The 16,780-nt window shown below is 45.1% G+C and overlaps 1 protein-coding gene across 13 annotated transcripts in view; it reads left to right on the top strand.

Moving 5' to 3' along the window:
* The window catches only part of TLN2 (talin 2), a 442,548-nt gene that overhangs the window by 402,932 nt on the left and 22,836 nt on the right, over positions 1 to 16,780 (top strand). For all 13 annotated transcript variants that reach the window (XM_019832311.3, XM_019832310.3, XM_011282911.3 and 10 more), the window contains 4 exons: positions 396 to 581; positions 4,216 to 4,323; positions 15,352 to 15,457; positions 16,341 to 16,465. In XM_019832311.3, coding sequence (XP_019687870.3) covers positions 396 to 581; positions 4,216 to 4,323; positions 15,352 to 15,457; positions 16,341 to 16,465 — 525 coding nt within the window. The remainder of the gene's footprint in view (positions 1 to 395; positions 582 to 4,215; positions 4,324 to 15,351; positions 15,458 to 16,340; positions 16,466 to 16,780) is intronic.

The following is a 16,780-nucleotide window of genomic DNA, read 5'->3' as shown; positions in this document are numbered from 1 at the left end:
ATCAGAACTGCAGAATTTCTGGGAGCTGCCGAAGCCCCAGCAGGGAGGGGGGCAAGAACTGGGAAGCCACACCACCACCTTCCCCCGGAGAGTTTACAAATACCGAGGGTCTCTTTCCGCAGGCGAACAGGTTAATGCTGTAGACCTGTCTCCCTCACCCTATGGTTCCCTTGAATGCCGAGTACAGGTGTGCAAGACTTATCCGTGCTAGCATCTTGAAAGCAAGAATAGTATTACTCAAATTTCTGATTTCCTGCCATTTGACAGTTTCTTCCTGTTGCTGGCTCAGTTTTCAGACCGTGAGCAGCATCCTGGTCAGAGAAGAACCACTTATTTTTGTCTTTGTCTTTTTTCTTTCATTTTTTTTTTCCACCTGTTGTATGTCCAACTTCCAGGTGTTCCAGTCAAAAGAGGTGCCTGAAAAGACATCATCACCTGAAGAATCGATAAGGATGACGAAAGGCATCACCATGGCAACAGCCAAAGCCGTGGCCGCTGGGAACTCATGCAGACAGGAGGATGTGATTGCCACCGCCAACCTGAGCCGGAAAGCCGTGTCAGATATGCTGACGGCTTGTAAGGTAAAGGCCTTGGCGTTGTTTTGGGTGGCCGGATGATGCCCTGTCACGACTATTTGGTTTAGTCTGGAGCCCGGGAGGGGCCAGCCGTGTACAGAAGGGAGCAGCTCAGTACCTCAAACTCTGTGATGAAATGCGTGCTGAAGAGCCCACGGGAAGTGACTCTCCAGGGTAGTTTTGTGTTTGAGAGGGGATGGAGTCGGCCTGCTAACTCAGCCTCCCACTTTTCCTCTCCGTTCTTGCCAAGTAGGCAGGATGCCTGCTCTGACAGAGGTGAAGAGGCTTCTGGCCCTCTGAACAAAAAACACATCCCACGTGTACCTGCCCCCCTTTCCAGCCTCTGCAGGTCAGCATTCTGGGCCAGGAGAGGTTCTGCCATGACTGGGGGAGGAAGTGAGTCAGGGGAACAAGACAGAATGTTGGGGAACAGCCTTTTTCTCTCTCTGTGCCAGGCATCTTGCAGAAACTCTCGTGATCCTTGGGTAGACAAGCAGGGTAGCTGCCCTGAGCCCATCCTTGGTGAGGGCGCTGGTGGGACCTGACCATTACAAACTTTACTTTATTTTTTTTTTAATCTATTAAGAAAGTGAGTCATAAGAGCCCTCCCACCACCCCCCTTGAGCACCCCACACCAGACCTTCACCCTTCTGGGGACAGCTGGGTCCCAGAGACTCTGGCTTCTGCTCAGATTGATTGATAATCCCCCGCCATGGGGAGCGGGTTGGGGATGAGTCACAGAAGTTGAAAAAGCAGCTGTTGCAGCTTGGGGTCTGAGGAGACAGGGCCGTTCTTTGTGGGGAAGTCAGTTGTGGGAGAGCTGGTGCCAGGTCCAATGAGCAGGTAGGATGGGTGAGAGGTGTCTGGGGAGAGGGACGGTGAGGCAGCCAGCCTGAAGGAATGGGTGTGTGAGGACCAGGCACGGGAGACGGTGTGGGGGGGTTGGGGGAGGAGAAGACAGTAGAAGGTGGAAGGGCCACTTTCATGGGGGACCATGTGTGCTGTGCCAGGGATTTAGACTCTCCTAAAGCCGTAAGTGTTTGCAGTTATGATGTACTTAATGGAATCTGCCCTGTCAGAAGTGACGACTGTCCAGAGGGGTTACGGCCTCAATCAGAAAATAGTACTTTGCTAGCAAGGTAAGGTCTGAATGCCACCATGACATGCAGGGAAGGCTGGCATGCATATTCTGTCATTGGATCCTGGAGGGGAAGGGCACCAGGGATCACCCCAAGTTGATGGATGATTAAACAGGCTTGGGGAGTTTAAGGGGAATGACCATCGTCACACAGCTGTTTCCTCTCTTAACGACGCTGAGGTTGATGAGTGACAAGTGCTTTGTCTCCGTGTTATAGACCTGAAATGAGAAGGGGAAATAGATTAAGGGGGAAAGGGAAGGCGGCTCGATTTTCAAGTCCCTTTCTGACACACATACCCCTGTTCTCAGGGGAGGAGGATAAGGACAGGGGCCCTTTGCACAGGCTCTGCTCCTCTCTGTCTTCCTGCCCCCGGATCAGGCCACCCTGACTTTGCAGGACAAAATAACAGCCGGAGCTTCATACCTCAAAGCCAGACTTGGATGACAAGTGTCAGTGCTGAGCTCTGAGACTTCTGTTAGGAGAGCACTTATTTAGCAGACTTACTGCAGGAAGGAAATGAGGCAGCTTGCCAGAAAGGACGCGCAATAAGGAGTATATAGAAAACCAGGGAGGCCAAGCAGTGGACCAAGAAGAAGCCCTTATATCCAGCCAGAAGGCCAACTTGGCACGTTGGAGCACTGCCTTTGGGGCCGAGCAGGGTGGCTGGGGCAAAAAGGGAAGCGCAGGAAGTTACATCCTGGCTCATTTTATCAGAAAAGGAGGATTACACTAAATGCTCAGGTGGCGACAAGGGCTGTCCCACACCCTGAGTTAATTCTTGTGTCTGTTTCTCGTCTTACCTACATGTGCGTATGTCTGCATTATATACAATACAACCAACTATTACAGCTAATGTCGTATGGCTCTGGTCTCTGGTGCTCTGAGTCCTTATAACTGACTCTTTAATGACCACAAACACTCTGTCAATGGATATAATTTTACCCTGTTACCAGAAATTTCAGTTGTCTGCATTTTTAAATAATGCATAAACCGTACCGCCAGGAACATCTTTGGGCACACCTGTTTTTTCCATGCTTTGAATAATTTCCTTAGGCACGTCTCCCAGGAGTGGAATTAGTCAGAGGGTCTGGCATTTTAATTCGTGCCAGATTGCTCTCCCAAAGAGTTCTGCCTGGACAAGAGCACCCACCCTCAGTCCCCATACAACTCTAAATTGGGGTCTGACACACTCCATACCAGAGGTAGCATCATAGCCTGTGTCCTCCCCAAGACATGGGCTCCATTCTCACACTTGGAGACACGGGGCAGTGGTTAAAGGCACGGCCCGTTAGTCCTCAGGTGGGCAAAACTGAGCTCAGTAATGATAGATCCTGGCCACTCAGATTATCCCCACTCTTTCTGGGGTGTATTGGGGGAGCAGGTGAGGGGAGTACCCACAGGTGTTCCCGCCAGCATCCCCCAATCCTAGACGGAAAGGCTTGAGCGGAACAAACGTGAAGGCTAGTCACTATCCCCCACCACTTTGACTTTTTATCCTAATGTGTGATTCATACGTGTCCTGGTTTGCGATGTATCTGCAGTTTTGAATGTGTTCTTGTAAGCCCCAAGTTCTTTCCAGGGTTAAGGCTTTGGAAGGAAGAAAGGGCTGGGCAGGGTTGCCAGATTTAGCAAATAAAAAATGGCGTTTCTCAAATTAACATTAAAAATTGTTTTATTGTTTCTTCAAAAATACAGTTAACTGTGATTAACCTGGTAACCCTGTGATTGGGCGTGTCATCTGTTATATCAGGATTGAATGAAGCCAACAGGTCACAAGTGCAAGAAAAAAAGCACAGGGTGCTGTATTAACCATACGTCCTTGTTTGCTTATCTCACCGCGCATAATGTGAGATGAGTTATTTACGGCCCCTCTGAGGGTAGTGGGGAGCTTACCATCTGAAGTTTCCCAAGAGCCAGAGGAGGCATTGTGAGTGCAGCATGGTCAGGCCACGGAGTGAGGGCCTGAGTGTGATCAGCCTGTGAACAGAGAGGGGCTTCAGGAACCACCCCCCCCCCCCCCCATGCTGCTGGAGAAAGGCAGGCACACCCTGGGACAGGCAGCGCATGTCCTGCTGTAAGCCCTAATCATGACCCTTTCCTGGGCTTCTTAGTGCATGTGGAATTTCTTACAGTGCAATAGAAGGGGACAGGGAGAAAGGATGGGAGGAGGGACAGGACTCAGGTGCTTCTGTCTGGCTCCAGGGCACTAAAAAAGGCAAGACACAAAATGCGGTGAGAGAACCTGCCTTGGACACAGGTGTGAGGTTAACAGGAGAACACGGAGGCAGGCCACCTTCTCTATCCAGGGAGTCACGGAAGGCTTCTCAGGGAGGTCGCTGAGGGCAAGGCAGAGGGAATTCCAGAATCAAGGTCTCCTCCCTCTGGGGTGCAGGGCTGGTCAGCACTGCTAGGCAGGTGCCTTCCCCTCCCCCCTTACTCCTTGGTCCACTCACCAGCTGGCTCTTCCTGTTTAAGATGTCCACATTCCTTTCTCTCCCCAGCAAGCATCCTTTCACCCTGATGTCAGCGAGGAGGTGCGCACGAGAGCCTTGCGATACGGGACGGAGTGCACCCTTGGCTACCTGGACCTTCTCGAGCACGTCTTGGTGGTGAGGAGGGGCGTGGGCCGGGCCAGGACTGGGGAAGAGCTTGTTTAGATGCAGACCATCCTTTCCTCAGGAAAGTACCTCGTAGAGCGCTGTGCGGGCTCCACTTGGGAGGCTGGGGGTGGATGGAGCTAGAAAGTGCCCAGCATCACACTGCTTCAGCACATCGAGATGAAAGAAGGCTCTAGAAGAAGCTGCAGTTAGCATCCAGGAGAGCCAGGCTCTCTCTTGGCACCAAAGAGGCAAGAATAGCATGCCAGAGGGTGGGACAGGCAAAGCCACCACTGAAACAACGTTGGGAGGTCCTGTTAGGAAGACCCCAGTCCATCCTGAGAGGACAGGGAAAGCTCCAGAAAGAGCGACCTTGGCCTCCATGACGAGTTAAGGAGAAATTTCACCCGTGCTGCAGGTGACCTACCAGCCTCTTGTCCTTGAATGAGTACTCAGACCACACTGAGAATGATGCCTCCCTTCCTCTGATGACCTTCCTGTCAGCCTAGAGTGCCCACCTGGAGCTGAGACAGAAGGCTGGTAGGGAAAATGCCAGAAGGGGAGGTGGGGACAGTGGTCATGGCTTATAGGGACTGTCCACATGGGAGCCTCGGGCTTATACTGACTTAGGTTCCCCACAGATCCTAAGGGCCAAACTCTGAGCAACCGAGAAATGTATTTGCTATGTGCCTCTCTGTGTCAAAACCCACCATGGGGAGGTCTGCCGCAGGCCCTGAGAGAATTTGTCCAGGGGTCAGACACAGCCTCCGAAGAGACTTGACGATGCCCCACATTCCCTTACTGCTCCTTCCCAAACCTTAAAAACAAAACAAACAAACAAAACAAAAACAAAAAAAGATCACCACCAGGCCACAGACAACTGTAAGCCTTTCATTTGTGGAGCCCTGAGATTTTTCGTTTTGTCCTTGCGCTAATATATGAGGCTAGCAAGGCAAAGGAAGGATCCCGAGAAGTTCGGCCCCTTGCTTGAGGTCGCCTAGCTACTAGGACAGTCCTGGAACCGAATCCCAATTCTTACTACTTCCGGGCCCGTGCTCATTCCAGCACTTCACTGCCACCTTGAAATTAAATTACCTCCCGATGTTAAACACGTTAGGTCTCTTAGGGAGGGAGCATTACTTTGATTCTTCACCCAGGTTAAGTGTGGTCTGTGTGAAAGTGTATCTGGTGTGAGTGGAGGCACTCTGGGGTCACTAACATTGTGTTCCAGAAGCCCTGAACTCCCGTGACTAGAAAACAGGGTATCATCTCATGCGGGCCAAGAAAACGCCTTGGCCAGTCCCTGTTCACAAGGCACGAGCCTCTGCCGCCAAACTAACTTTCTGCGTTAGAACAGAGTCAAAGTGGGGCGCCTGGGTGGCGCAGTCGGTTAAGCGTCCGACTTCAGCCAGGTCACGATCTCGCAGTCCGTGAGTTCGAGCCCCGCGTCGGGCTCTGGGCTGATGGCTCAGAGCCTGGAGCCTGTTTCCGATTCTGTGTCTCCCTCTCTCTCTGCCCCTCCCCCGTTCATGCTCTGTCTCTCTCTGTCCCAAAAATAAATAAACGTTGAAAAAAAAAAAAAAAAAAAAGAACAGAGTCAAAGTGTTCAGTCCGGAGCATGCGTATTAGCAGGAAATTCAGGGTATTCAGAATGATGCCAGCAAGGCTTCCAAAAGGCATTTTTTTCTTGGTAGAATCATATAGTCTTAGTCACGTAGAACCTTGTTCTATCAGAAAATTAGGAGTTGCAGCAGAAGCAGTGTTAGGCTTAGGTTTAGAATCTTTGCATTCGATTCCCAGCTGTGCCACATAAATAGCCGCATGACTACTGCTTTGTCCAGACTTGAGTTTCCTCGGATGGTAAACAGTGTCAGGAATCCGTGAGAATGTCAGGAAGATCGGGCTTCGGGGCTCAGCTCACGTGTGCTCTCCACCCACAGGGTGCCCATTTCCCATATTGCTTTCTGTCTCAGACTTTTTTTTTTCCCTCTTAATCATTTATTGGAAGGGAAGAAAATACTGGGATTTTCGTATTCATTTAAATGAGGGATCCTCATTTTGCCCCTTTTCCCCCGCTCCGTTTCTTTTTTTCTCTCTCTCTTTTTTTTTTTAATGTTTGGTTCTTTTTGAGGCAGAGACAGAGCATGAGCACGGGAGGGGCAGAGAGACAGGGAGACACAGAATCCAAAGCAGGCTCTAGGCTCTGAGTTGTCAGCACAGAGCCCGACGCAGGGCTCGAACCCATGAACCGTGAAATTGTGACCCAAGCCAAAGTCAGATGCCCAACCGACTGAGCCACCCAGGCACCCCTCTCTAGCTCCATTTATTGAGCAAACCCTATGTCTTGTAGCACCTGTGCCTGTATCTGTGCAGGGCTCATCCTTTACCTCACGCCTGTAGGTCCAGGCCTCAGGCACACTGCCCTCAGGCTGGTGCTTTCCGGCTTTGCTCGTGGTGAGCCTTGTACCAGGAATGTCACTGCGGAGACATCTACCTCCAGCTGTGTCCCTGGCGAAGCCACGACCTGGATAAAAAGGAGGCACCAGCCTTTAAGGTGTTTAATGGACTGAAGGTCTCCTGTGGTGCTCAGCAGCAACAAGACAGCTTATACCTGGGAGAGGAGTTTTGCCTTCATGAGGAGGGGCAGGGGCCAGCACTTGAGAAATTTTCCCAAGGGGGGAAGAAAAATGGAACCCTCAGAGGGTCCCCTCCCACCTCAAGCCGACTTTAGACCCTTTGCCAGTATCTGGGAGCCAGATGTCACGTCTACCAAAGGGATACCCACCCCCCTGTCTCTGACCTCTTCTCTCCCTGTGCATCTTGTTTGGGTGAGCAAAAGAAGACAAGGCCTCTAGGGGGTGGGTGGATGATTGGCCTCTTTGCCCGAGAAAAGGCCAAGAGGTCCAATGCCTCCATGAACATTAGGTAGGGAAGCTGTAGTAGCCATTCCCAGTCCACACATTCAGAGACCCCAGTTTTATGGCCGCTTAATTACTGTATCAGGCATCGGGCCTAATGATAATCATCAGGTTTTTCTGGAAGAGGAAGAAGGGCACTTGGTGCCTGGAAACCCCACATCATGTGTGATTTGGGAGATTAACTATGGAGGACAGAGCTTAGCAAGAACGGGAGCATCCACTCCCTTTTTCTGGGCCCAGGCAAGAGCGATTGCACTTTGCAGTAGATTGTGCTTCTCTTGCGGCTGCTCATATTAGTTGATGGGTTTTCTGTTACGAGTTCTTCCTCGTATTTATTAGAGAAACGAGACTCTTAAGCCTTATGTGTTGTCAAGTTGGATGGTCGAGGTGACTGTTAAAAGCCTGCCATCTGAGTTTCTCTTCATCTTTCTATACGGTCTTCATCATTGTGACCGAGAATCATGGTGGAAGTAGAAACGTCTTGTTTCCCCAGAGCTGTTTTGAGGTATATTTTGTGAAGGTAGCTAGTGCCAAAAAGAAATCATTAATAGAAAGAAAGCCTGAATGGCGTTAAAAATGGTATAAAACATGCAGAACTTGTCTCATCTATTGCAAGGATGTTTCTGCCTCCTCATAACAGGTACTGATGGTTCCGACTTGAGGGAAATGTGAATGAATTAGCACCATACCTTTATTTGTTCATATATTTATGTTTGTCTCTTTGGAAAGCTGGACATAATCTTTGAAGGTTATTTTCTAATAAAAACATAGCAAGAGAGCAAGCCTTCCCTGGGGATTATCATAAACATAGGAAAAATAGCAGTTCATAACTGAAAATTGCAGAAGTCCTATGACAGCGTTCTTTCACGTCTGCTGTGGACATTTGTAGTTTTCTTGGGCCTGCAGCTGAGAATAAGTTCATCTCTCATATCGTTAGCCCTAACTCTTCCTCTAGAGCAGACTGAGAAGAAATCTGGGCTAACATGAGGCCCAAGTGTGGAAGATTATACACCAGTGAGAGGCCCAGGAGCCACAAGACTGAGGCCAGTGCTGGTGGAGAACCCAGCAAGGAATAAAGGAAAATGGAGACACACAAACAGGGAAGTTAGCATTCATGTCAGATACTAAATTGGCTCCTTGAGGGTGATGAATAAAGAAACAGTTAAAAAACTAGAGATTTTCACATGAACACACAGCATTCTGTTCTCCTCTTCGTTTCTGGTCTTCATGGGATGGCTACAGCATCTCCATTCCGAAAAGAAAGTTAACTTAAAACTATAACAGGAGATGGGGCGCCTGGATGGCTCAGTCACTTAAGCGTCCAACTCTCGATTTTGGCTCAGGTCACGATCTCATGGTTTGTGGGATCAAGCCCCGCCTCAGACTCTGTGCTGACAGCACGGGGCCTGCTTTGGATTCTTCTCTGTCCGTCTCTGCTCCTCCCCTGCTTGTGCTCTCTCTCTCTCAAAATAATTAAACTTAAAAACAATTTAAAAAATACAAATAAATTTTAAAAACTGTAACAGGAGATCTTGAGATAGCCCCTTGGATCTCTTGTAAAGGTGACGTCTTGTTTTAACTGTTGGAAGAGAACTAGTAAGATTCCTGAAAGCTGAAGAAAGGCCAGATAATTGTCTAATTTTTACAAAAAGAGAAAGAAGTAGAAATTAAGGTTTGGAGACAGTGTCCAGCGATTTACAGAAATGAACTGAGGTCACTTTCAGCTGGTCGGGGAGCTTCTTTAGTGAGCTGCTACTTTCCTTAAATTAAGGCACATCAAAATGTGGGGAAAGTTAGGCTGCTTCAGTCTTGTTCGGTTTAAATACGTTAGGGCCAAGGATTCTTAACTTTAGTGGCTGGTTTGTATATTTCAGTTGTTACTTTTGAAGGGGTTTAAAAATACAGAAAACCGTATCAACATCCACGTGCCCACCCTCTATAATTAACTAACTTTGTTAATGCTTTGTCCTATTTGGTTTAGATCCCTACTTTAAAATATATATATCAATAATTTTTTATCCGTTATCAATCCCATTCTCCTTTTTTCTCTAGACACAAATAACTATCATGATTTTAGCATTCTTAGACCCCTCGGAGCTGAAAGTCCATCTCCTGCCTCCCACTACCAGCATCAGAGAAACCGCAGCACATTACACGCACAAAATTGTTCCTTAAACCGTTAAGAGGGTCCCCAGACCCAAATGCCCAGCTGGATTCTTTGGGAATTTAGAAACTCCAAATCAAGAACCCCTGCTTGGGGAATCCTTTCCTTTGGAGAATCTAGTTAGCAATTAGCAAATAATGGGATCCAGTTTAGGCAGAGCCCTGTCCCTGCTGTCCAGGGAGCTGCTCTGTGAAGCTTTAGACGCTCCCATGTGAGCACTGTTGGCCTCCTGCATTTGCTCTCTGCTGGTTTGTCATAGTAGGTTTGTACTGCAAGAGGCAGCCACATTGCCTGTGTAGCAACCACAGTTCAATATTGCTGCTGAACCACAATGTGAGATCTTTGACAGCCTTAAAATTACCCTCGCTTCCACTAGCAGAGCTTTAATTTGGTTCCGTCTCTTGTCTGCTATTAGAAATCATGTTGACTTAATGGCAGAATAAAAATAGAACTCCTCTCCTCCTGCCTTGTCTGAATAGGATACTTTACCATAGGACTTGTAATTTCTCAGAGCCAGAGTATATGAAGGAGTGGCTCTCTCTCTCTCACCCTCCAGGCTCTTCTTTTTAAAGACAGAAGTCTTTAAGCACTCCACTTTGATGATGTAAGTGAATTTGCCCACCACACCCCTAACTTTTTTTCCAGCTTTATTGAACCATAACTAACATACAATAAACAGATATTTAAAGTGTGCATTTTGAGTATTGATATGTGAGTATATCCTTGAAAGCATCACCACAATCAAAATAACGAATGTATCCTTTACTCCTCAGAATTTCTAGGCCACTGCTGGTCTTTTTGTTATTATAGATCCGTTAATACTTTCTAGACTTTTATGTAAACGGGATATATAGCACATACTTTTCTTTGTTTTGGTTCTTTCACTCAGCATCAATATTTTCAGTTCTATCCATGTTGTTATGTGTAACAATAATTTGTCCCCTTTTATTGCTAAGTAGTATTCCATCAAATGGTTCTGCCATATTCGTCCATCATTAGGTGAAGAGACAAATATTTAAGTTGTTTCCAGCTTCTGATTACTAATAAAACTGCCAAGACCATTCTCTGTATAAATCTCTGAGCCTGAATTTGTTCATTTCTCTCAGGTAAATACCTGGATGTGGAATACTTATAAAATAGGGTATGCATTTATTTTCCTTTCTTGGGAAACTTTTTTAGAGTAGTTATACTATTTTACATTTCCTCCAGCAGACTAGGAGAGTTTCGGTTGCTCCACACCCTTGTCAACACTTGAAATGGTCTGTCTTTTCAATTTTAGCCATTCCAGTGGGTGTGCAGTGGTGTCTCCCTGTGGTTTTAATGTACGTGGTTGAGTATCTTTTTTAATGCACCTGTTTGCCCTCTGTATGTCTTTTTTGGTGAAGTCCCTATTCAGATGTTTTTGGCTGTTTTTCATTGGGTTTGCCTTATTATGGAATTTTGAGAATTTTTTACGTTTTCTAGATACAAATGGTGAATTTTTTTTTAATCCTTTCTCTTAGGGTGTGGTTTGCCTTGTCGTTTTCATAACAACGTCTGGAGAGAGATGGAAATGTGTGTTATTAAAAAAGAAAATAACAATGCTGCAGAGAGTTAAGGAAACAAAAAGCTCAGATAAAACTTGAAAAAACAGAAAAGTAAAGCCAAAATAGATCTTATATCCCAAATAATTAAACACATAAGATGAATTGAATGTTTGTTTGCATCAGTTATGTTTGCAAATTATTTTTAGGATTATATCCCGGTATAAGGGAAGAAAAAATAATTTTCTCTCTACACTTCAGAGTTCTTGCCTGAGACCCTGTGTAGTGAGGCAGATTAAGAAGAGAAAAACAAATACATTGTGTACCTCATGGATGCATAGCAGGTATCCAGGGGAAAAATGAGTAACTACATAGGTGGCCTAAACCACTGGCTTAAAGACCATCTTCAGTTCAGTGAAAAAAAAAGGTGTGTAATTGGTTTGGGACAGGTGATGGGAGGTTGCCAGGAAAAACCTCCTGGAGGTTGCCAGCAGATTATGCAGATTGAAATCTGTGCCTTCTCCTCTGATAAATTCTCTCATGATAAAGAGTCAACCTTCTCTTCAGGCAGGGAGAGGGAGACACTCTAAACAGAGGAAGATTTGCCTTGTCACTGTAAATTTCTCTCTCAAAAGAGTAACTTCTACTCTGTTTTCAGAGCTTCTCCCGTGTCTATTTCTCACAATAATTAGCCCAAAACAATCCGTATACCAAAGAGGTTATTTCGGGGTGCCATGCTCTGCTACCTCTCACCAGCTTCCTGTTCTTTTATTTGCATGCCCGATTGATTCTCTTTTGAGAAGCCTTATTGAGGTATAATTGGCGTATGACAGAATTTTCCCATTTCAGGCATTAAATTAATTGTTTTTTCCTGTCTTTACAGAGCTGTGCACCTATCACAAAATATTAGAATATTTGCATCACCCCTAAAAAGAAACCTCATACCCTTAAGCAGTCGTTCATTGCCCTCACTCCAATTCTAAGACCTAGACAAACACTAATCTCTTTCTGCCTCTGTATATTTGCCTATTCTGGACTTCTCATATAAATGGAATCACACAGTATATGTGACTGCTTCTTTAAATTAGCATAATGTTTTTAAAGTTATAAAACATAAACTTCCAAGTTCATGATTTTTAAAGTTTTCAAGCCTAGTTTATATTTTGTCCTCAGAGAATCCTTACCAAATCTGAGATCACTAAGATGATTTTCTTTGGTTTGCTTCTGTATAGTTTTAATTCTTATATTTAGGTTTAGATGTGGGGAAAGGGCCAGGGTTCATACTCCTACGTATGGCTATCCAATTGTTCCATCATCATTTGTTGAAAAGAATTATTCTTTCCCCATTGAATTAAAGGCATCTGAACACATTTAATGACAATCAGTTGACTATATATGTGAAATCTAGTTCTGGACTCTTTTCTGCTCCATTGATCTATATGTCCGAGTACCAATATCATGATGTCTTGATTACTACTACTTTATATGAATGTTAAAATCTGGTATTTGAAGACTTTCAACTTGGTTCTCTTTCAAAATAGTTTTAGCTTTTCTATGTGCTTTGCATTTCATATCATCATGTAAATATCTAAAAAAAAAGCTTTGGGGATTTTGACTGGGATTGTGGGGGAGATTTGAGGGTAATTGACATTTTAAGAGTGTTCTAATCCGTAAACATGGCATATATCTCCATTTGTTTAGGTCTCCTTTAATAATTTCAACAATGTTTATAATTTTTAGGATTCAGGTCTTGCACATGTGTTGTCGCATTTAGCACTAGGTATTTCATAATTTTTATGGTGTTATAAACGATACCGCTTTTTTAAAATTCTTATTTTTTTATTGCTGTTGAACCTAAAAATATAATTGATACTTGTATATTGACCTTATAGCCTGTCACCTTGCTATACTCACTTATTCTAGAAGCTTTTGTTTACATATGCCTCAGAATTTTCTATATAGACATTCACATTATTTATAAAGAAAGATTCTTTTACTTCTTCTCTTCCATCTCTGTACCATTTACTTATTTTTCTTGCCTTATTGCACTGTCCAGGAATGTTAGTACAATACTGATAAGGGTGTGAGATCAAACATCCTTACCATATTCTTGATCTTAGGTAGGGAATGTTCAGTCTTTCATCATTTACTGTGAATCTCCCATCATACTTTTAATTCTTTGCTTATTCTTGTTGTGTTGACCACCATGGATAAACGAACTAAGCAACGAACAAGGCTATGGACCACTTAGCTTTTCAAACCCTGAGCCTTAACCATTATTCACTTGGTGAACTTACAACATGTATTGTTTCAGGGGGGAAAAAATAGTACAGGCCTTTGATTAAGTGGTGCCAAATGGTACCATTTGAGTCTAGGGCAGTGGTTCACAACTTTGGCTATATATGAGAATCTCATGGGGGACTTTTAAAAACCCTGGTGCCCAATCTGTACTTCAGTCCAATTCTATCAATAGCCCTGATGGGAATATATATTGTATCAAATTACATATTAATTTATGCAGTCTTACCACAAGTCGGTAACAAAAGGACTGTTGCTATGCCTATTTACTAGGCAATTTACTTACACTGAGGCTTAGAAGAAAAGTAACTAGACCAGGGTTACATAGGTAAATTGACTCTAGAACATTTATTTAACTAAACTGCCTACCCCTGGCTGTGTTAGAAAATAAAAGACACTTAACTTCCTCCCCCCACCTCTCCATGGTTCTAGTGTTTTAGAACTGGTCCATGAAGCTATCATATTAGGACTTGTCCCAATGGTATGTTGCTCTGTTTTTACCCATCCATTCATTGGTTCACTCATTCTCAGAATTGTACTGAGTTCTTTTCTTTTCCTAAAAATTTTCTTTAAGTAATCTCTACACCCAGCATAGGGCTTGAACCCACAACTCCCAAATCAAGAGCCACATGCTTTATCAGCTGAGCCAGCCAGATGCCCCTGTACTGAGTTCTTAGTATCTGCATAGTGATATGTATAAGTCCTAGGGTGAGAAAGTAAGAGCAGAATAACTGAATTCATGGAACAGTAGCAAATAGAAAATAAATTTTAAAGATTGCCAAAGGAAGGAGGATGGTGATGGATGCATGTTAAGTGATGCTCAAAGACCTTTGACTAATCGGTTCAGGCATGTAACACGATGTCTTCTACACACTGGTGCGGCCAGTGCTGGTCAAAGTATAATCCCACTAACTCCCCCAAACCCAGATTTTTTTTAACCAGACTTACAGTTTTCTTTTATCTCTGGGGTCCAAAAGACTTCTTTTCCAGACTCCTAAGAATGAGTATGGGACACCAAGAAGGGAATTAACATTTAACGAACACCTGCCGTGTTGGGGGCATTGTGCAGGGTGTTTCTTATGTGTTACTCCTTTTGATCTTTATGCCAATCCTGAGGAATAGTCATTATCCCAGCTTTACAGAGGAGAAAACAGGTTCTGAGGGGTTCATTAATCTGCCCAGCATCCAAAAGCAGGCACAAAGGAAGCCAGGTGTGTGAACACAAGTTTGTCCAGTTCCAAAGCGATGTTTATCCCTGGCTCGAGGCTTCAGAATTATCCAGAGAGAGGCAGCCGTTGTGCTTTCCTCCTGAAGGTTTGAGCATTTCTCAATGTGAAGAGTAGCACTGGGAAGCATGAGAAAGAAATGCAGAAAAAGAATGTTGGAAGAGGAATTTCAGAGTTAGGTAGGAGCAAGGTGATTTAAGTCAGAATGTAAATTTATGGTGAAGATCTCATCCCATTCTTGAGTGAATTGGAGAAGAAATCCTCACACAGGATATCCTATAAATTGGATTGGGTGTTGGATAGCCAATATCTTTTTTAACCCCATCAAAAACCAAAAGGCAAAAAAAGAAACTTAAAAAAACCTTTGAGCCAGTTCAAAAAAAAAAAAAAAAAAAAAAGGAAAATCCTCAGAATCTCTCGCAGGAGAGCTTGCTGTCTGATCAGAAGGTTGTGCTTTCTTGGGACTCTGTCTCTGAGACCCCAGCGGAGTCACATATTTCTTCTGGTGCCACATTTGTTTTGTCACAAGTACCATCTGACCTGTAACCTCAGGCTTTCGCGTTCACTCGGAATGTTCCTAAACTGTGCGTAATTTTCGTGTGCATATGTTTGGTTTATGGGCAAAAGAAAGGGCAAATAAAGGACACATAAGGACTTCATCTCACTTACGATCTTACAGAAATGTGTCCAGAGGGACCTTAGAAAAACTCGTGATTCCCAACTTTTCATTTCTCACAGGAAACTGAAGGCCAGTGAGCCTTAAGTGTTTTCCCCCAAGTTTCTGAAGTCACTTGGGTGGCAGAGTTGCAACTTCAAACCAGGTTGTCCAACTCGGTTCACCAGTAAGAGTGTGCTTTCTGTCACAACGGCTACCATCTTTCTTATGCATTTGACTTATTCTTCATCCTCAGATTCTTCAGAAACCCAGCCCGGAACTCAAGCACCAGCTGGCTGCTTTCTCCAAGCGCGTCGCTGGTGCCGTGACTGAGCTCATCCAGGCAGCAGAAGCCATGAAAGGTAGGCTGGATTCTCTCGTGTCATCTCGTGGGACGCCACTCAGTGGCCGTGAACTGAGCAAAGAAACCCCGCAGCCAACACAGGCCCTTTCTTGGTGAACGCAGTCAGAAGGAATACAGTAGGGGTTTTTTTTGTTGGGTTTTTTGGTTTGTTTTTTTTAGCAAATGAGAATAGAGTTAGAATTTCAAAGTAATATCCTCCTCAAGCAAGGCTCTTTTCCAGTCCTTTGATTAAGTACTTCCACTTAAATGGTATAATCCACCTAGAGCAGCTCACTTGTCTTAAGGGTATCGCCCTTTATTTTTATCTGCATTTGCCTTCATCAGAATATCCTCATTCAATCATACAGTCCATGTCTAGGAAATGATACCATCTCCGTACATGGTTTGCACACCCCCTTGTGGTCACATTAGAAGCAGTCACCTCACCAGAGCAAGGTTTTCTTATCAGGTTCCCTTTGTCTGAGTTGAGGTGAATGGTGGTTCTCCATGAGTCCCCAAGAGAAGAGGATGACAAATCTGTGTGGTCCGCATAGTCTCAAGTATCTTGAAAATGGTTACTTGCGGTCATGAGCTTTAAGAAAGAGGTCAGAGTAAGGCTCGAGCTGGCCTTGAACCATGAGATCTTGATTTTTGACACTGCATCGATGAGTGCTCCTGCGGTAGGGCTGTATACACAACTGACTTACACAAGCGGCAGGATCAGATAGGAGCTCCCCTTCGCCCAGCTGATCTCGGTGAGAGCTTGAGAGAAGATCCCTTAGGACGGTGCAACTAGTAGGCTGACGGAGCCTCCTTGCACGTAAATCCAGACATGGTTGGGAATGAAGCCAGAGCCCTGCGGTCATAGCTACCAAGAATGACCCTCTTTGGACTGATTTTAGGAACAGAGTGGGTGGATCCAGAAGACCCAACTGTCATCGCGGAAACAGAATTACTGGGGGCTGCGGCATCCATTGAGGCTGCTGCTAAGAAGTTAGAGCAACTGAAGCCAAGAGCCAAACCGAAAGTGAGTGTCCATGTGTGGCTGCTTGTCCGATGTCAATAGGTCTTCCTGTGGATGGCTGTGAAGTGAAGCTAGGTGTGCCCACAGGGAGCCTGTCCCCTTCCCCGTGGTTAGACTGGCAAGTGGCAGACCTGCTCTACCTGCCCAGCACCTTTTTACAGGGCATGGAAAAAAACCCATGGGTTGATCCTTCAGGTTAACCACCCAGAAAAATACCTTTGGGTATCCAAAGGAAGAATCCAGGGCACTTAGGATCTGAATTTAGTTCCACTATATAGAAAGCAGCTGTTAGATGCTTACTATGGAAAGTCCCTGTTA

This window comes from Felis catus, chromosome B3 (assembly GCF_018350175.1).
Source record: "Felis catus isolate Fca126 chromosome B3, F.catus_Fca126_mat1.0, whole genome shotgun sequence".
Lineage (NCBI taxonomy): Eukaryota > Metazoa > Chordata > Mammalia > Carnivora > Felidae > Felis > Felis catus.
This window is presented reverse-complemented; position numbering and strand designations above follow the sequence as displayed.